This window comes from Drosophila montana, unplaced genomic scaffold, assembly GCF_035044405.1.
Source record: "Drosophila montana isolate Dmon_TW-CO22-7 unplaced genomic scaffold, ASM3504440v1 contig_3733_1, whole genome shotgun sequence".
In the NCBI taxonomy this organism is placed as follows: Eukaryota; Metazoa; Arthropoda; class Insecta; order Diptera; family Drosophilidae; genus Drosophila; species Drosophila montana.
Genome location: NW_026998620.1, coordinates 13,168,717 through 13,189,745, shown reverse-complemented (window position 1 = coordinate 13,189,745; position 21,029 = coordinate 13,168,717). Strand labels below are relative to the sequence as shown.

At 36.9% G+C, this 21,029-nt stretch overlaps 2 protein-coding genes and 1 long non-coding RNA gene across 4 annotated transcripts; 1 reads left to right on the top strand and 2 right to left on the bottom strand.

Moving 5' to 3' along the window:
- Positions 1-505: 505 nt before the first annotated feature.
- LOC135436287 (uncharacterized) lies at positions 506-2,972 on the bottom strand. Of its 2 annotated transcripts, none has more exons than XM_064693851.1 (2): positions 2,038-2,972; positions 506-1,163 (listed from the first exon to the last, which is right to left on the bottom strand). In XM_064693851.1, the coding sequence occupies exon 2, from the start codon at positions 956-958 to the stop codon at positions 521-523; it is 438 nt and encodes a 145-aa protein (XP_064549921.1). In that variant the 5' UTR covers positions 959-1,163; positions 2,038-2,972; the 3' UTR covers positions 506-520. The 2 variants fall into 2 exon arrangements, with proteins under 2 accessions (XP_064549921.1, XP_064549920.1); XM_064693850.1 differs by having other exon boundaries at positions 2,317-2,970.
- A 5,446-nt stretch (positions 2,973-8,418) lies between these two features.
- LOC135437169 (uncharacterized) lies at positions 8,419-8,751 on the bottom strand. Its single transcript, XM_064695033.1, has one exon. The coding sequence runs from the start codon at positions 8,749-8,751 to the stop codon at positions 8,419-8,421; it is 333 nt and encodes a 110-aa protein (XP_064551103.1).
- Positions 8,752-15,988: 7,237 nt separating this feature from the next.
- LOC135436954 (uncharacterized) lies at positions 15,989-20,992 on the top strand. Its single transcript, XR_010437631.1, has 3 exons — positions 15,989-16,129; positions 20,469-20,709; positions 20,784-20,992. It is a non-coding gene; the product is annotated as an uncharacterized LOC135436954 (long non-coding RNA).
- Positions 20,993-21,029: the final 37 nt, after the last annotated feature.

The window sequence follows — 21,029 nt, the reverse complement described above, 5'->3', positions numbered from 1 at the left end:
TGTATAATTCTATATGATTAAAAACTAACCTTTAGATCCTGTACATAGTCGAAGGCCTCAGAAGCCCGCGCTATATTTTTCTAAAGTTAGCTTTAGTTTTAACTTAACTATTCAACATTTAAATAAAAAAATATAAACAAATGCTTCCTTTCTTTCCTACAGAAGAAGAAACTGATCAAGTTAGGAACCTTTTTTCCAAAAACTTCTCTTTTTAACTAATTGTTTTCATTTAATTATTTCAATTTATATTAGGTATTATATCAATTAAAATATGTATTTTTTAAGAAACGGTATTTGGGTAACTGTTAAGTTTTCTTATTTAAGTATTTGCTAAAAAGTTGCTGTTGATATCAAATTTATAAGAGAAATTCTTGAGGTTATCTTGCTTTGATTCAAGTTCAACACAAAATAAATTACTCGCCTAAGCCCGTGAAGTAAATACTTTATAAATTTGATCAAAGATGCATATTTATCTAGTGGTAAATATTTAATAATAATTGATAACTAAGAGTCTTAACACTCACCTAGTTAATGGTCCCGGCGACTCGCTGACCGCCTTTATGGAGCGCCTGATTTGCTTGTGAAATGAGCCCAGGAACGATTCCTTGCGCGAGAGCAGAGTTCCACTGCCGCTGGACTCGCCGCCGGCGCTGTTGATGCCCGACCCATAGGTGGCGCTGCGATTGTAGGCCTGCTCGCCATTGGCGCTGGCATCGGCAACGGGATCAGCGCCTGCGCTGGGAGGCAGCGTATTGACGCCTGCGCCGGCGCCTACGTCTGCTGTGCTCAGCTGCTCCACGTTAAGCGCTGCTGTCGCCTTCGTGTTAAGCTCCTTGTTGTTGTTGATGATTGTGGATTTGACAATCTCGGGCTTCTTGCTGGTGTCCTCGGTGAGCAGCTTGGTCCAAGCGTTTTCGCCGGCTGCCTCAGATTTATCCATTATCATTCTATTTGGCATTGGCTACTTATTGTCTACAGTTAAATATATCTGAAAAGCTTTTAGTGTTGTCCTGACGGTTGCTTTGGTGTCTGCTGTCTTTGCTTTGTTGTGGCATTCGTTATAACGGAAAATTGTGCAAATTGCTGGGCACACTTTTCGTCTTCGCTTTGAGCACTCGGGAGTCAATCATCGAGACGATTTTGCTGGCAGCCTTCGCCGAATTCTGCAAACCAAATGAAACCAGTTGAGGATTTTTTAAATTATATTATGAGTTGATTGCCTCTAATAATAAATAGGCTAATAAACTTTATAAACACATTTTGGAATTCTGTTAAAACACGTGCTTGTTCTCGTTGTTGTTGTTGTAAATATTTGACATTTATTTATTGTGTCTGGGCATTAATTTGCTAATTATTTAATTAGCTTAAAAAAATCCGGGCTTGTTTAGTTTATGAGCTGGTTTGCAAATATATGCTCATTTGTTCTAAAGCAGATACAAATTGTATATTGACTGCGCAAATGTTTTGAAAGGGTATTTAAGAACTCAAAAAACTTTCGTTATATGCTCTCATCTATTGCAAATTCAAAAAATCAAAAACTCTCATTAAATTAAGCAAGATTTAATTAACGAAACATCGAAAATGCAAATTTTTTACATGGTATTTATGTAGTATTTTAGTTGTAGAAAACTTTTTATTACAGTTTTCATATTTTTTGGATGCACATTTATTTATTTTTTTTTTTGACTAAAATCAAGCTGCTTACAGCTGCTGTCCGTATAAACAGTTCAGAGATGTGTTAATTATTAATTTTGGCAAGTTTTCTCACAGTTTTGACCAAGTTTTCAAACAATTTGACTTGTGTTTATATTGACCGATGTCCGGTTTTTTTTTTCAAACATCCAGAAAATACGCATAATATACATTTATTTAAAAATAAATACATGTTTACATAATATTGCCATATATTTTCATAAATTCATATTCGCACTGTTTGGAAAACATCATAAAGCACAATACTATATACATACATATATATGTACATATATATGTATATATCTATATATATATATCTCTTTTAATTGTACACTCGCTTACTTTTTAGCGTATTTTAAAAAATTTAGTATATATAACAATGTTTTCACTTTGAAACTTGCGAAAATCACATAAGCAATTTTAGTGCCTAATTATGCTACCGTAACTGGTGTAGTTAAATAATTTGTGTAATTTCTATTATTATTATTATTATTTTTGTATTATTAGCACTCGTTTTGCCGCGCAGTGAAGAGCCGTTAAATGAGAGAAGCGCGCAAGAAATCGCGACTGATTTCCAAAATGCGACGGAACAGAAAGAATGCTCGAACAAAAATGACTTACTAGGAACGACACGAGATGAAGACTGCGGCGGGCGTTTGTTTTGACTGTGTGCGTTTGGGTATGTGGATGTGGCTGTCGCTGTCAATGCGAATAAGGCCAAACTGGACGCTGAGCACGCACGCGCTTTGGGCACACTGGGGGGAACACTGTGACGGCGACCGTGTAAGCCTCTGGCCGGAGGCGTTCTTGCTGCTTTACGTTTTCGCTTTGCTTCTTGCCTCCGCAGCGTATGAGCAGCGTTTGCAAATTAACTTGGCGCTCGAGTGCGCGTTGCCAGTTTTATTATCCAAATGTGAACAGCAGCAGCCGCAGCAGCAGCAGCGCTGAAAGCAGCAGCAACAACAGCAACAACAACAATCACGACCGGTAACGGTAACGTCATCTAGCACACACTTTTATCGAGTTGGCAAACGAGGCGTCTGCGTCGGCGTTGCGTCGGTGTCGACGTCGGCGTCGGCAACGGCAACAGCCACGGCACTGGCAACGGCGTCGGCATCGGCATCGTCTCGTCTACGGCTTCGGCTTCGGCTTTTCAAGCATTTTGTGTTGTTGTGTTTTCGTTTTGTTCTTTTGTTTTTGTAACTGTCCGCTGTGCTCGGGGGCTTTTCAGCATGCCAAATCCAAACCTGTCAGAACGCCGCCGTCGACGCTGCGCAACTGACAGCCCCGATGCGTCAATAGCCGCCAGTAATAGTCATCATCATATCGACGCTGAGATTGCCGAGATGAAAAGCTCGAACCGAGCAGTGGTTGCTCTTGGTCAGCGCAAAAAGCTTCAGCTGCCAGGCGCAGCTCCTTTTTGCCGCGCAAAGTATGCAATGAATTCTGGTCGAATAACATTCAACAGCCTAAATTTCACACATCGTGCAGTGCGCAAAAGTTTTGAGCCGCGACAACGGTGGCAGCCGTCATTCCACATGACACAAAAATTACCCTAGAGAATCAATCAAAACGTCAGAGCCATAAATGATCAAGCCAAATGCAGAACACCCCCTCCCCCCTAGCAACTCTATAATATTTATTGATAGAGCGTTCTAAGTTGATGAATCCTGGACAGCTGTTGACATCGACAGTTAGATAGATAGGTAGATAAAAAGCTAAAAAGCTGCTCATAAATTTGTCACGCTGCGTAGCGGACGTTTTATTTAATCTCACGATCGATCTATCTCTTTTTCTCTTTCTTTCCATGTCGCTCTTTCTCTCTCTCTCTCCGTTACTGTGTTGCTCTGTCTCTCTCATTAAGCTTTCGCAAACAATCAGCGTGTAGTTCACTTTACACGATTTTCGTTTTGTTTGTTTTTTGTTACAAGCTGCACGCTTTTTTTGAATACCCTAAATATAAATGGGGTATATTACATGTTTGTAAAACACACACAGTATATGAAAAAAAAGCATAACAAATAATAAATAGCTATAAATAAAGATTAAAAGAAATTTCAATTGAATTGGTAAATTCTCACATATTATTTTTAGCAAAATAAAACTTATAAAAGTTCTTAGAGAAAACAACTTTTACAAATATGTTTGTTAATCAATCGCAAGAAATGTTAACTCTGTGAAAATAACATACTGTTAACATAAGAAAACATGAACTAAGATGCTGTAATATATGTTGCTTACATTCTGTTAAGCTATGAACTGTTACATTGATCAAAACTATGTTATTGTTACATTACAACTTTTAGTTAGAATATTTGCTGGGTATAGTGATATATACCCCAAACTTGGCTCTATTGACTTTAGTTAACACTTGTTGCACAGCTCTTTGGTAATTGTTTCCTCGGAATATGCAATGCAAACACAATTTGTGCAAAGTGCAAGGTGTCACATGTTTTGTATACAAATTATTTGCTCGTGAACAGCTCGACAAAAGTGAATTAAACAACAATAACAATAACTGAAGCGGCTGTGATTCATATAATATTCATGTCTTTACATTTACGAGCGTATAATAAATCAAAATGTTATGCAAAGTGGTTGAGATAGGTACGTAATAAGCCAATGTAGCGATTACATTAATTGGAATACATTAAACTCAATTCCCGTGCACATTCGCATTACATTCGTAATGGGAACATTGCTAGAACACGTTTTCAAATATCAACCACAGAGGGGAAATCTAATAGAAAATTCCTGTAAATTGGGCGTTCAGATTTCCAATATACTATAGTCAAAGAGAATTATAGGTATTTGTAATATTTGCTTAGTTAAACGAGGTACACACATACACTCAGGTGTAACCTATAATAAAATAAAATACTTAGCCTAGACTAGATCGATCCACTTGAAATTAAAAATGTTCAACATGTTCCCCATATTTCTTTGATATTCTGTTTTACTGCTTAAGTAAAGCAATTCCCAAGCAAGAATAAACGCAAGTACATTCAAATACATTGAAATATTTTGTTAAATGCACTCTTAGACTGACGTCAATTGCAGATTATTCAGTTATTGACATATGCAAATGTGTCGACAGCAAAAAGCTCTCAAAATTTCAACAATTTATGCGAGGGCTGCCTTTAACATTGCGCGCTTCGAAGGCAAAATGCGAAAATTAAATCAATTGAAATGGCTTTAACTTTTATTTGCATAACCTGAATCAAGTCCGAGTGCGAAACGAGGTGCTAGAGGCCTGTATATTTAGCACCAACCGCCTCCATTTGCCCGCACAGATCAGTTTTGTTTCAAATCATCGATAACTTGTCCGGATTCCATTAAATCGATAAAAATCGATATATTTCCAGATACCCAGATACAAATAATTGCAGCATACACAAATCCAGAAATCTTAACTTTTTGGAAAATTCCATCACAATTCGTCACAAGTTAAAAAAAACAACACATTTTGGAGGATGATTATTATTTGTGCCGGAAAATTTCATAAGGTTCGTACGATAAACAACAGTTACGCAACTCGACGTTGGGCTTAGGGTATGCCCTAGTCGGGCACTCCCGCCTAATTATTATTTTTGAAAATCTCCAGCTTAAATGGCAAGTTGCACCTGGTAATACCGACTGTCGCCAAGGAGCACAACATATTGTGCAACCCTCGTATACAAGAGTTCAGGTGCGAATTCAGCTCTTGCGGCGCCTTAAAAAGTTGAGCTATGTGCACTGAATGTAAAGGCAAGTATTAAAATTTATAATACAATAGTCACTTTATATATCTGCTTTGTTTTATTTTGTAAAATGATATTCCCTTGACAATCTAGAAGCTTGATAATTTGTCAAATATTTTTAAAAAAAATTTAGCCCGTTATTTGTTTATTCCGTCCCTGTAGACATAAAATGTTTATGATTATTTGTATTTGTGCTTAATTGTCTACTCATACTATATTTCCTATATTTCCCGCTAGTAAATTATTATTTTTGCAAATACAGCTGAAACTATAAAATGTTCCCAAGATGGAAGCCAAGTGCGGCCAAGAAAGTTTTTCCCTCGTTAATTGCTGTTCTACCTAATTGTTTGTGCCCATAGAGCTTGCATAAATCAGAATTTTTTATATTTTATAAACAGGCCTGTGTGGGCGTGCTCGTACCTTGGCAATTAAAATGTTGTGAACAAGCCTCCTCGAGTTGGCAACAAATATCTATTACGCGTAGATACTTAACTCGAGTGGAAAAGGCGAAACAAAAGTGCTTCAGTTCTAGAGTGCCCGACTGGCTGATACCCTAGGCACACCTACCAGCTGCCGTGTGCATTAATTCGAATTTCCACATTGACACATTTTATGAGTGTAGAGTATACCAGAGCCTATATACTCCACTTGGCGACAGTTTAATATCTAAAATACGCCTAAGAGAAACAACTCAACAAACTCAGACTGAAAATCAATACTTGTCGACTTTGGGCAAATGCATAGAGTTAGCGAAGATTTCATGAGAAAAAGAAAATATATTCCAAGTTCTCATAAAATCGAACGGGACGGCAGACAAACGGGCAGGGATGCCTGTTAGACTTGCGTTAAAAGTCGTTTATACCCTCAATGAACCATTGCCAGTGCAGGGTATCAAAGCGTATTTGTACTTGGATAGCACAAATATCGACAGATACATATTTATTAAATTGGCATGCAGAGGATTACAGTTAAAGAGTCCTTGCCAGCAGGAAATCTTTTGCATAAGACCACGAAGATGTTCCAAAAATAATTCCAACGTGCACGTGGAGATGCGAATGTGTGTTCAACACACGTGTTGAAGCTTAAGTGTACGTAACGCTAGACACACTCACACAGACACACACACTCACACACGCAACCTATCTTTACTTGGGGTCCTGAATAATAGGTTGCATACTTTGCTCGACCTACTTGCGGTCGGGCCTCAGCAGTTGAGTGCAGCTTCTTAATTTAGATGCAGCTTTTTGTGAGCGATTGCCGAACGAGTCCTTGGACGACAGCTTTGCAGGTCTGCAGGACCACAGGTGGCAGCAGCAGTTGCATGCAACGCCGTAACTCACGTTGTTGTCAGCTGGCACGTTGCGTGCCGCGCATTGCCATCCAGAATCAAGCCAGATTTTTGCCCGACCCTGGCCCGGAGCGAACGTCAATGGTGACGTCTTTGGACTCGCCCCTGCTGACCTCTGCTCGTTTTGTGGCTATATTGAACCCGTTCGCAGCCTGAGAGGGTGATGGCATTCTCGATGGCATTGCTCCACTTAACTGGGCCAATTCATTGATTTGCATGCCAGGTGCCAAGATGACCCCAAGGCTTTTGATGCCCTTCAGACTCTGCTTAAGAGCACAAATATTAAAACACCATTGAGACCAAATAAAAGGTAAATAGACTATGCTCCGAGCATAATTAATATTAAAAAGCTGATAAAAGGATTCACAACTCTGAAGTGCAGACGTCCTTGCATTATGAGAAAATCTTGCATATTTAGCTAGATTTTCAGTACAACTATAGAATGGCAAGATTATCCCAAGGCTTTTGATGCCCTGCTTAAGACGCGAGTATTGAAACACAATTGAGAATAAATAAATGATAAATAGACAAGAAAGTACAGATATCTGCGGCACGCCTAAGATTTAATACCCTTGTTGACATTTCCCTTTGGCAGCTGTGTGCGAATAGTGAAGCTCGTAAATGCTGAGTGTGATGAAAAGAATGCCGAGTTTGATCTACGTATATTAATAAACAAAAAAGCTGTTCATTCAAGAACGTACTTTTTGAGCAATTGTTCCTATGACAGCTATATGATATAGTGATCCGATCCTGTTGGTTCCTTCATATGTACTGCCTGCAACAGAAAGACGGACCTTGCTATAAGGCTAAGGGACTAGTTTGAATTAAAATACGCTGACGGACATAGCTATGTCAACTTGGCTTTTGATGCTGTTCTAGAATCTATTTACTTTAAGGCATTTAAGACGCCTTCTTCTACATTGCATAACAAAATTCGAATACCCAAAAAAAAGGTATTAAAATGGACTAAGCATAAATTATATATAAAACTTATATATTATCCCTTACCTCTGATTATATTATACTTTATTTGATTATACATTATTTGAAAATATGCCTCTACCTTAAAAAATACTGGGTCGAATGGGCCAAGGTACACATAATCTAGGTTTATACCATGTCTCAAAATCGACATTAATCTATATTATAAATGGGAGGAAAAAATGATGATAGGCTCGTTCTGTAATCCTTTGTAGTTCCCAAGATCAAGGTTTCTCATACAGGCGGACAGACGGAGGGACATGGCAGGGTCGACTTAGCTTTACGTGAGACTGGTTCGCCTCGATCTTCGGCTTACAGCCTTGACTTTGCACTCTTTCGACCATATAATAGTAAAAATATAATTTGTGTGAATTAGTATTTATCTGAGTCTTGGCCTCATTTCAGCACAACCTTCGGAATTAGCATTTATATAGATCGAATTTTCTCTTACGTTTTATTACCTTTGACCTTTATTTTTGAACAGTGACAAAAAATACTGTGTGAATAAATTCAGCTTGTGTGAACGAAGTCGGACCATTTAGTCCGACAAATAAGTTGAACGAAATTTGAAATTTAATACCTATATTACCATGCCTGCAGCCCCTATTTACTTGCAATTTTTTTCTGAATGACAGCTATTATCGAATAGATAAACTATGGATCGTTGCGTTTGAGGCGTTCCGCATGCAACTGGTTTAACAATTTGTTGGGCTCATAGTAAAATGGATTCTCCTCCGCACCCAGCTCCGGCTCATACTGAATAATCGGAACAATCTCTACCATTTCGAGCTCACATCCTCCAGCTATGGTCGACATTATGTTGTTGCTATTGATGTCGTTCTCATTGACTGGAGCTGGATTAATGCCGGCCGAATCTCCATCCGCAGCTGTCAAAATTTGCTGCCTCGTGCGCTTGATTGGAGGCTCGGACTCAGAGGGGAGGGCACTTTGATGGCAGCGCTTCCTTCTTGCTATTATTCGGGGCATTCCGGACACGAATTCGTTCTGTACGTCTTAATTTAATTGGCTTCTTTCTGTAATTCTTAAGCAGGCACTGTATCGAAATATAAATTAGCTTTAAAAGTCTGGCAATGTTTGAATAATTTTTCACAATTTTGCGTTTTATATAATATTATAGACAATTTGTGCTCAGTTAACTAGATCTGCAAGGTATTAAATTCAGTTGCTAACATTTTAACTGTTATCAAATAGACAGATGGAATCAATAAACTTTATATATATAACCCCAATCGGGACATCGAGGGGAGTCGATTAAGCTCTCGCATATCATACGTAATACAAGTTTATATATAGCTTCGATAACTCTTTGTGGATATCAAAAATTATCGATATCATAATCAATTAATATCGATTTCAATGCTAGCTCTTGAGCTTATAGAAGCATTTCACTTTGAAGAAAACTTTTTCACACCCTCAAAATTTTCGAAAAAAAAAAAAGTTAGTAGTAGAGGTATGTCCACACCTTTGAATGTCATATAGAGCCCTGCACATTATATACTTAGCAATCGGTCAACAAATAAAGAAGTTATATACAAATAAAATTAAGCCTTAATATGGTAATCGAGTAAAGGCAAAAGAGAGAAGGGCCTTATACCGTTTGCATGTGTGTGTATATGTGTGCGTGTGTATGCACTTAAGTACGACTGTATTTATCGGAGATTTTCACAGGGTATCGCTTAGGTTTTGTGTTTTATGTCTATCACATGCCGGAACACGGCTTCCAAGATTGTATCCTCAAAATTTCCCTTTTTTTGTTTAAGCAAAATTATATTGTAAGTATGAAATACTTAGGTACTCTTTTTAAGCAATGTATGTATCGATAGACATTTAAGCGATATAATTATCGAAATATGAATAAGCGAGTAGTATCGATTTTGGAAAGAAAGCAACACCGATGCTAGGACTGTACTTTTAGAACCCTTAGAGTTGAAAGTTAAAGTTGTGAGATAAAGATATAGAGAATATAAGAAAAGACTGTTAAGACTAAGTTGGGTTAAGTAATGGGAGACAATAATAACCAAGCTCTAATCATTTAATGGCTTAAGCAACGTGGCGATGAATTGTCGTTCATAAATCATGAGCTTATTCGCGCTGTCAGAAATCAAACTGTTGCAGACTGTAATTGGCTTATATTTACAAATTAAAGGGTATTTGCTTTTTAAAAATGGCGAACATTTTCCTGTTTACTAACACCGAAAAGCGGGCAAATCTGCTCATAAATTCAGACTCGTGGCTGTCAACTTTGTTGAGTTCTGTATTTCATATCTATATCATACTTTGTCGTCCCGTGACATTTGTTGACTTCATGTGTGCACAACATGAGTGTGTGCCTGCCTGTGCCTGTGTGTGTGTGTGTGTGTGTGTTGCTTATAAATATTTTTAGCAGCTGCAGTCGAAATTTACTGCTGCGACAGTTATCTCAGGTCTCAGTTGGAGCCAACTGTACCCAGCTAGAAAGTCGGCTACTTATCTTCTGATACTTGGTAGTCATGATTTCTGTTTACCTCAAACCAGCTGATTAGACAATAAAACATTGCAAAAAAAAAGAAGGTGAAACAAAATATTTAGATTAATTCTCTGTCTAGAGTTTGCAAACAGCTGAATAGGAGCGAGAGTGCTGCGTGACTAGCAGATACCCTGTATCCAGCTGTGAGATGTTAAAAATATGTTTCTTTCCTTTCAATATATATAGTCAAATGCATGCGGTCTATGGTTCTTCTTCATTTTTGCTACTTCTTATTCGATGCTACTTTTTCTTTTTCGCTGCGTTTCTTCTTCCCATATCCCCGAACCATTACAAAATATAATAACCCGAACCATTAAAAAATTTCATTCCTTAATAACTTGTGTGCTTATTGTCTTTTTAGAATTTTAAGGACTTAAGGCTGGCTTTAAAATCTATGTACATATGTAGTTTATAACGAAAATGATAGTTATATCTTTCAGATTTTTGTATGTTTTTGGGAGTGGAAGAAGGTAATCAAAAAAAGTTAATAGTCTTTAAATTTGAATCGAATGCAGTTACCGATTACTTGAAATAATAAAGTGAATATTATTAAACACAAAACTCTCACCAATAAAAGTATCAATAAAGGCAGACAGTCAGGCGGAGGGACCAAGAGTCTAAATAAGTCGTGTGGGCAAAGAAGCCTGTAACATTTGCACAAAACCATATACTCTTTATAAACAAATTTAATGGGTATCGCTTAGCTATGGTTAGCGGCTAAGCACTAAAAGTATGTCCAGACGGCAACTATCGGGATCTATTTGGCCCGCATACAAGCATGTTTATAATGCTAAAAACGAATGCTATCTTATGCTATTTTAGCTGTATTTAAATCAAACGACGAGTTGGACAAACTGTTGCATAGCCGGGCAGATATGTCCAGACAGATGCTAATCAGTTAACTGCTAGTTAAATATTGTGGTTACATATTTACGCGGCAGCATGTGCCGGCAATGCAAACTTGTGCCCAGTCGTTGGCATTACTTTTGACCCCGCACTTGTCGGCACATCAAGTCCAATGGCGAACACGTATCCATCATCTTTTACAGAATACATTTGTGCGTCTGTCGACCGGCAATTGGGACAAAGCATTTTGGCAACAATTGCGTTTTAACGCCTCATTGCGACAGCGGCCAGCTGTGCGAAGGTCAATCGCAGAGGTCGACATAAGTTTCGAACAACCCGGCCATTTTGTACGCTCCGGTTCAAAGTTGAGAGCACACATTAAGCTTCTCTTGATTACTTCTAAAACTGACCAGCCCCAACATTCTAGATATTTAAGTTTGAGCTAAACTTGTCCTGCGTCCATTCACCCAAAGTCCAGCGGTCATTTGGGCAGTCTCTGAACTTGCTTACGGCTGGCCTGAATGCTGGATTGGTGGTAATAAAATCTGCATAATCTAAATGGTATATTGTATGTTACCAAATGTAGACTTTAGACTTTACTGATCCCAGCGCAGGAAATTGAATACGTACGTATTTTAAATGTCGCCCTACTATGTGATTCTCATTAATTCAAGTAAGACTTACACGTATTTGTGCTTCGATTGCTTAAGCAAGTTGTTCTTTTGTTATATGAGTTATACTTATGTTCATACAAAGGACTCTCTTCCACCTTCTAGTAGATGACAATCAAATAATTTTGGACACACGCATAGGAATTATATTAAAAACGGAATATAGCCTCATATTTCGGCACAGATTATCTCCTAGTCTATTTATAAAGCTATTTGGCCTGATCTTAGAGCACACACACAAACTAAGAGGTAAAATTACCCCAAGATAGTCTAGTTAAATCTGGATAATTTAAAAAAAAACCTTGAACGACTTTATCTCGACTGAATTATAATCAATCAGACTTTGGCAAACATTTTGAAGTAACCGGACTTAATGTAACACTATCACTGTGATGTAATCCTTGGGATGTTTGTATTTTTATTAAAAGATTAAAAAGATTATCATTTAAAGATGAGACCTATTATACCCGAGATATTCCCATAATAATAATAATATCCTTAAAAACTTTGACTAAAACTTGGATAAATATTTCGGCTTGGATACAAATTTGTTTTTTATTACAAATTCTGTTCAACACTTGTAAAATATAATTATAATTATGGGCTCAAATTGGATCAATTTAAAATCGACTAGAAAAAAATATTAAAATTTTTCTTTCTAAAAATCGCAGAGCCGAACAACTGTTATTAATTGGGTAGATCTGGGCCTGGATACAAGGTAATTCTTAGTCGTAGTCATTTGACTAAAACATTTGGACGCGTGTTGATTCAATGTGATGATTATATGTGATGCACCTTTATTCAAAGTCAGATAAGTAAGTTACCTATCCAAGTTTTTCAGACTTTGTTTGCCATTGCAATTGTCGCACAAATCGAATCTGAAAAAGTTGTTTGCCACACCAAACACTTTTCCCAGATGAAAAACTCCCATGAAACTATAAATGCCACAAGCCGCAAATGCGATTTGAATTGAGTGGAGCAATGGAAAGCAAGGTCAAGTTCAAGGTAAACACACTCAAGACTTGTGTTAACAGCTTGCAGTTGGTCAACCATTTTATGGGGCCTGCAAACATTGCAATAACCCCCCTTTCCCCTTTCCCCTTTCCCCTACTCAACATCGAAGCACTCGAAAAACCCAATAAAACTTGATCAACTTTCAGTGGCAGTCGACAGCAGCTCAGGGCTGCAGCTGGCAAGTGAAAAGCGTGAACCGGAAAATTGCGGCAAGGTCGCGTCAAGTGGGCCACAACAAATGGGGCAGCTGGCCCTATGCAATCCAAGTGGGCAGTTCCAATTCCCATAATGATGGTTGCACTCAATCGACGACGCCACAGCGGATGTATGATATGCCAAGTGAATGGCTAAATAACAAATAATGCTCATAATATGCTCAAATATGCAGCTCAACGCCGACGCTAAGGTATGGGTATATCATAAAGTGCATGTATTTGGATTTACTCCATAGTTGTTATATCCTGTACAAACTGAAAATGAATATTAAAGGGCATATAGCTTATACTTCATTCATGCTTTACTCACAATTAGTAAGTAAAGGCGATCACATATAAACATTATTAAATATTAATACTTGTGTTCGTTTTATCGTATAAAAAGATATCTTATTTTACTACATGAAATATATTTATTGAAAAAAATCGTTTAAGGTATTCGGCCTGTGATTGCTTTTACACCTCTGTTAACCGTGATTAAGGTCTATTACCCGTTATAAATTAGAATTATTAAACAATAATTATCAATAATTATTGATAATCAATTTCAGACTCTACAAACACTTTGATTTTTGAACCTTGGATCGATTGTCAGCATTTTTCGATAATTTCCCTTAGTTCTACAAAATCGATAAGGATCAATCGTAAAAGCTAGGAAATTTTACTAAAATTTCCTTTTTCGATTTGAGTAAGTGGGTATAATAGATGAAATTACTTGAAATCCATTTCATTTCATTTTATTTCTTATATTTGTATTAACGAGAAAAAAAACAATATTAATAAATAATCGTGCGCGACTAGGGGATACCCTGAACCTTCTTCTACCAAGACCAAATGCAGCTAGCTGCCGCTGACCGTGGCTTGTTAATATTACCATTATTATTTACTTAAATAACTTTTGTGTATCTATAGAATATTTGTTTATTCTCAAAAAGACAACAGCATTAAAAGTGTGGCTTTAATTGATGCGTAGTTCCAATCAATTTATTTATTTGATTTCAAGCTATGGGTGGAGGACGGGTGGCAATAGCAATAAAATGCTATAAAATATATAGTATATATCTTTACTCTATACTATCTTAAAAGCTACATGACAAGTTTGGTGACTTTAGCTTTTAAAACATAACATAACATAATCAAAAACCGTATTTCAATATCGATTTGTATCGATTGCTTGGAAACGGGTAAGTTATCGATTATCGGAAACTTGTACTGTGCGGACACTAGGAGGACCTACGTTCAAAATCTTTAGCTCTTATAGGTTCTGAGATCGACGCGTTCATTGGCACGGACGGACAAACGAACAGACGGACAGACAGCTGGACAAGGCCAAATCAGCTCTGCTTTTGATGCTGATCAAGAAGATGCTTCCTTCTGTCTGTTACATACCTTTGCACTAAACCATTATACCCTTTTTACTCATCTTCAATAGATATAAAAACAACTTCAACAGGGTATAAAAAGTATAAAAAGGCAAAATTTCATAGGTGTAAAGAATAGTTATTAGATTTTCCTTTTAATTTGATTGTTATATTAACTAGGTAGAATTCATAGACGCGCAATTAAGTTGGTTAACATTATTAATTTGAACCGGGCAAGGCCGGGTAATTTCTTCTAATTACAAACAAAAGAGCTCAAGAACACGTTGTATAAATCCGTAAGAACGGGTTCAACGGGGTAATCAGTATTTAATGTTTAAAAGGGTTATTGAATCTAGTTATTGAATATTTATTTGGAGAAATAAACTAAAAGAGTTATGAAATATGAATGTGAGCATAATGAACAATCAGAGATCCACTTGTCGGGCTGTCAAGAGATGCAAAAAATAAATAAAACGAAAGAGAAATAAGTGAAATACTTTCCTTTAATTGGCGCTGCTGGCGGCTGTTTGTGTTGTATTTCGGCCTGATTTGTGTGTACTTGGCATAATTAAAATTTTTACCGGCTACAGCTGTTTGCCATTCTCTCATCTGCCGCAGTGCACGGATTTTTGTCTTTTGGAAATAAGCCAAATTCAAATAGACCATAAAATACACAAGAAACCGAATGCTCTCCAGCGATTGTTTTCCCAGTCATTTACAACTGCGGGCGGGCATATTTTATTATGAGCTTTAATTGCTTTCGCAAAATTTACAAATGAGTTTTCACCCAACTCATTGGAACTATTTTGTTGGGCATTTAAATCTGAAACGAAGTGTAAATTATGGCAAACACTAAACACTCAAAAAAGATCATTTCTTGAAGCTGGCCTCGCTTTGAAACTATCTCATACATTCGAACGCGTCACATTGTTTTTAAGCAATTTTATTTATTTATTTTGTCGATGGAATATGCGTTTTATTTAATTTTTTCATTTATGCGCAGCACATGAAATGCAAGCAAAAATATCTGGCAATTAAAATAAGCTGGATTTGCGTTCAGTCAAATTATTTATTTACGAAATAATTTTTCTAATCGACCAACATGGCGTATGAGCAATCAAATTCGAAAATAACTCAAGTGACAACCCTAACGGCTGCATATAAATATATTCAGGATATATACTAATTTAAATAGGCTCATTAAACTGAATGAAAGCTGATGACTTTAAGTTAGTTAAGCCCAATCACTGTGTCTGTGTCTGAGTCTGGCTAACATGGCGTATGAGCTATGCTTATTTTCACATAGTTCATATAGTCTTCATTGCAGAGTGTATTATTATAGCTGTGTTGGAATTTATCTTTATCACGACATATATATTCCCTATAAAGCCATAAAGCATGTCCCTTTCTATGCGAATTTACTTTATAGCATTATAGGGAATATACTTTATAGCTTTATAGGGAATGTACTTTTAATACTTTATTGAAATTAATATGCTATATTTTTCAGCAGGATATACTTTATTGCTGTAATCTATATACCTTATAGAAATAAGGTATAGAAATAATAATATTATTCAGCAGTATAAACAGTCGAGTCCATCTAGTCTACTTTCAAAAGCTTTCAAGCTTTTGGCCTGAAATTCTTTACAAATTCATGTTATAGCAGGGATTATGGAATCATTCATCTATATCATATAACAGCCATGGAAAATATCGGTCGAAAACTAAGTAAGTTTTTCAAGATTTCTTAGCCAAACAAGGCTTTAACAACTTTGGCCACGCTCTTCACATATGAGTTACATTTTATGAATATCGAATTAAGACACCGATTATCTTTCTATGAATAGTCTGTCAAAAATTGACTTTTTGGAAGAGCAGAGCTTTTGAGCTTTTCAATTATCTTAACAAAGCTGCAAAGCCCCAACAATAATTGGAATACTAAATTGCTGCTCTAAGAAGAATCGGTTGCAAATAACGCTTGAGTAAGAAATCACATCTAAGTTTTATGTCCATAAGCCACACAGAGAACTTAATCTCCGGCATACCAAATAGTCTACCTGTTCTTTTTTAGTTAGTTAGTTACTTAGATTAAAGCCTGACATATTGCTTGGTATAATAGTGATTCACGAAACTCAATCAACTGTTAAGTTGATAATTTATAACGAAATCAAATCATAATCGAAAATGTCCGAATCAATTTGAACGTCATGTTCCATGTAGACTGTGGCCAATCCTCGAAGACAAACGGCGACAAACGACTGTCAAATTGCATTATTTATGACGTTTAATTGAAGCACTTTGCAGGTCGCATAGCAAATGTCACTTTGATACCAACTGCTCTTCTAGATAAGTACAGTGAAAGCTAGCCGGAGTGAACAGGCACAGGCTCAAATGGATTCTTGGATACATTTTTATACCTTGAGCCCATTATAAACGGGTAAAAAGGGTATAATGTTTTGTGCAAATGTATGTAACAGAAAAAAGGAAGCATCTCCGACCCCATAAAGTATATATATTCTTGATCAGCATAAACAGCCGAGTCGATCTAGCCATGTCCGTCTGTCTGTCCGTCCGTCCGTCTGTCCGTATGTATCAACGCAAGGATCTCAGAGCCTATAAGAGCTAGAGACTGAAGCTTGAAATTTTGGTTGTAGGTCCTCCTATTGCTCGCGCAGATCGAGTTTGTTTCCGATATTCGATAACTTGTCCCGTTTCCAAGCAATCGATAAAAATCTATATCGAAATCCTGTTTATTGAGCAATTTCGGCAAATAAAATGAGCTAGAGTCACCAAACTTGACATGTAGCTTCTAGAATAGTATATATACATCAAGTATTCTTCATTTTATATCTATCGCCTGTTGGAAGAAGAGGGTTCAGGTTATCCCCTAGTAGGGAGCTCCCACCTAGAACCTCTTACTTGTTTATTTATTGTCTGATCTTTATGCCAATCAAAACAATATATACATTTGATGTGCTTGGAGAAGCGTCTCAGGACGAAGTCCGTGCAGGCCAACTGTTCGTTTGTGGAGCTTTCACTGTAGTTGCACTACGCAGCGAAATGGACTTATCGGAACTGGGGAAACACCCGACTAGGTCGGCTAACTCTGTCAGCTGACCAATGAAAGCGTTAAAACAACTCGCCGCTAATCGTGGCCAATAAATTCTTGCAGCTCGTTTATCTCGAGTGAGTTCATAAAAATCACAACTTTGATTTGCGGCCAGACATTTGAGGCGATGTGTGCGATATGTGCGATATGTCCCATTGTCCGGCTGGCAACCTCCGTCAGTTGTCTTCTTAATTAATCGCTAAAAGTATTCACAATTGCCGGACTCCATGTGTGTGTGTTTGTGTGTGTGTGTGTGTGTGTGTGTGTGTGTGTGTGTGGATGTACCCATCATTATCTTATCTGGAGAGCTGAGTAATTGTCTTCAGCAGCTGTCTCTTTGCGACGGCCAAGCGCCAGGCAAGTGGCGTGTGCTTTTTAAAGCTAATTTTTCTATTAACAGACCACACAAAATATGTATTCAGCAGTCGGGAGTGATCGACTATGTGCTACCTATGCATTTTATATAAAAACTCATCTATATACATCAAAATATATGTCCTGATTGACTGACTAACTGAGAGACAGCCTGACTGAGTAACTAACTCACTGATTGACTAATGGACTGATTGACAGACTTCTTGACTGGCTATCTGTTTTTTTGATTGACTGACTGACTTTTTCACCGACTTATAGACTGACAGATTGACTGGCTGTCTGATTGAGTGACGAACAGACTGCCTACCAGACTGTTTGTTTGATTGATTGATTGACTGACTATTTCAATGACCAATAGACTGAGTAACTGACTGAATGCTTGAATGACTTCTTGATTTGCTTACCTAGTGACCAACAAGATACTAAACTGATTAATGATTGATTGAGAGATTGACTGACTAATTGATTAGTCGGCTGACTGATTAACTGACTGTTTGATTGTTGTCTTGATTGGCTGACTAGTAGACGCACTGGTTACCAGACTGATTGATTGATTGATTAAATGATTTATGATTTATGGGATTTATATCAAAGCTCTTCCAGCAAGTGGGTCAAATGGAAAACTTGTATGGAACTTTTTGCCTTTTCATGTGAATGGCTTAAAACACATTTTCAAATAACTTTGTGGAGATTCGATGAGACGAAGTGAGTACAAAATCAGGGCTTAGCCCCACACAACTCAGTTTAAAATGGACACTCATCATTATTAAAATCGAACAGCATTATTAAAGCCAATCATCCCCATTTGAACTAAATGTGTGCAGAGTATGCGAAAGTTGTCGCGTGCTCGGAACCAGAAATTTCTTCTTATAGGAACTCGTTTATTGCCGCATATAAAGCATAAAGCTCTTTATCTGACTTCATTTTAAATGAAAATAATCTAAATTTAACTAATACTTTAATTAGACATTTCAAGTAATTTTAGACTAGCGCACGTGATTTTATGACTCGTGACGAGCATTTAGTGATTGTTTTTGTTATATTATTATTTTGAGTTAGATATTATGTCAACTTTCTATTTGGGCAATATCCACTTAGCACTTGAAATTTTGAACCCATTGAATTTACGGATTTATGTTTTGTTTCAGCACAACTCGAAGATTACAAGGGCCTTAAACAGAAAACTTGGCATGCAGTTTTTTCTATACACAGATAAAGAATACTTGTCATTTTGGAGACCTCAACCATGACCCCTTAAATTGGAAAATAAATCATTTCCAAAGTTAGTGCTTTGCGCTTCGGTACATACACACACTTAGATTTCATATTTGTGCCTTGAACATTTCATAATGATCGGACTGTAAGCTCCGAAGCTATAAAGACTACACTTTCAAGAAGAAACAGCGTAAATTGCGCAGCTTGCGCTAGTTTCAGGGTATCTCTCAGTCGAGTGCATCCGACTAGAGTGCTCTGACTTATTTTTATTTATTATTTATGTAAGTTCCCATATCTTAAAATAAACCAAGCATAGTATAAAGACTGATCCAAGGATATTCCTGTGCATGATTTATGCAGTTTCATAATTTGTAAAAATGTTCATAATGCTTCCTTAAATTCTATGTACATTTGATTGATGTGGAAGTGTTTTGAAATGTTTCAACAATTGTTTGGCAGTCGTAAATCTGTCACACGCTTTCAGCCACGTGACATTGCAAATAAATGTGGGCGTGCCATAAATAAAATGCTCTAATGCGTTCCGCATGGACCTGTCAGAAAAGTTATCAATATGACGACTGCTGTCACCGCGGGCGGGATATTAACTTATTTCCCCGCTAACTGTTAATTACTCTATTATTTAGTATACCCTGTCTGCAGGCAACATGTCAGTCAATAAGTGACGGCTGTCCAATGGGTTTATCTAACTGCTAAAAGCGTCATCGGTGGCGCCTCACGTGGAGTTGCCTCCGAAATGAATTGTTCTTTGGCTAGCTTTGGGCAATAACTTGAGTTGATTGAGAAGAAACGACTAGGTAATATATTCGATCGAAATGATTTTAGAAGAAAATAAAGAATAATCATTGTAATAATATGACACATTAGTATATGAATATTATAACATTCATGGTGAATTTGGCAATTCTGCATGCCGCGTTCCCTTTGCAACATTCAAACATCGCCCCTCTATGCGATTCTCATGTAATTGTATGTGTTATGTTAACAAGTTTAGCTGAAAACATGATATCCTATCTCGATTTCCCTCACTTTATTTCTCTACTTCTTTTGTTCTTTCAGTGAAGTGTATACATAAAATGTTATCTATATTCTTCTAATATATTTTCATATATTAATAAAAAATATATGCTAAATACAAGACAATTCACAAGTTATCTCCTTGTTTAATGTAAATATTTATGCAAGATTTTGTGGTTCTGTGTACATATAATGCTAATTCTATTTTAAAGTCAGACAATAAGAAATAAGTCAAGCGTATGATATAGTCGAGTTCATTTCTAGAAATTATCAATACATATATATATATTTTAATTGCAAACACATTTCAATTTATGCTGTTGTCAAATTTAGATTTTCTCACCTGAACGCACCTGGACGCAATTAAGTTTGAGATATTCTAAAGTTGCAATTGGAATAGACATAAAACCAACACACACACACTTAGATCACAGCGAACAGTGAACGAGTTGTTATTGTTCTGTCATAATCAGAATGGACACAATGTCGGGACGTTAGCGACAATTCAACGCGCCAAGAATTATGAATTTGAGTACTGAACACAACTTGTTTGATATTTACGACTGTAAACAAAGTAAGTTTATTTGCATAGCATATCTTAGCCAAGATGTCGAATTCACAATAATTTGAAATATTTGCCTTTTCAAGTCGCTGCCAAAGTAACAATGTCGAGCGACCGAGCGCAACAAGGAAACTGAATAAACTGAAAAGTAAACAGCAACAGGTCCAGCAACAGGTCCAGCAACAGGTCCCCCAGCATCCGGCGTCAAGCGCATGTGCAGAGTGGCAGAGTGCAACCAATAATTATATTAACAATATTTAACAATTTTAAGCAATAAAAAGAAACTGACGCCAAATTGTGTAATTAAATATGTTATTATTGTTCTTCAGTGT

Bases quoted from the DNA above. Each gene is read 5' to 3' on its own strand.
- LOC135437169 (XM_064695033.1), bottom strand. From the start codon at position 8,751: ATGCCCCGAATAATAGCAAGAAGGAAGCGCTGCCATCAAAGTGCCCTC.
- LOC135436287 (XM_064693851.1), bottom strand. From the start codon at position 958: ATGCCAAATAGAATGATAATGGATAAATCTGAGGCAGCCGGCGAAAAC.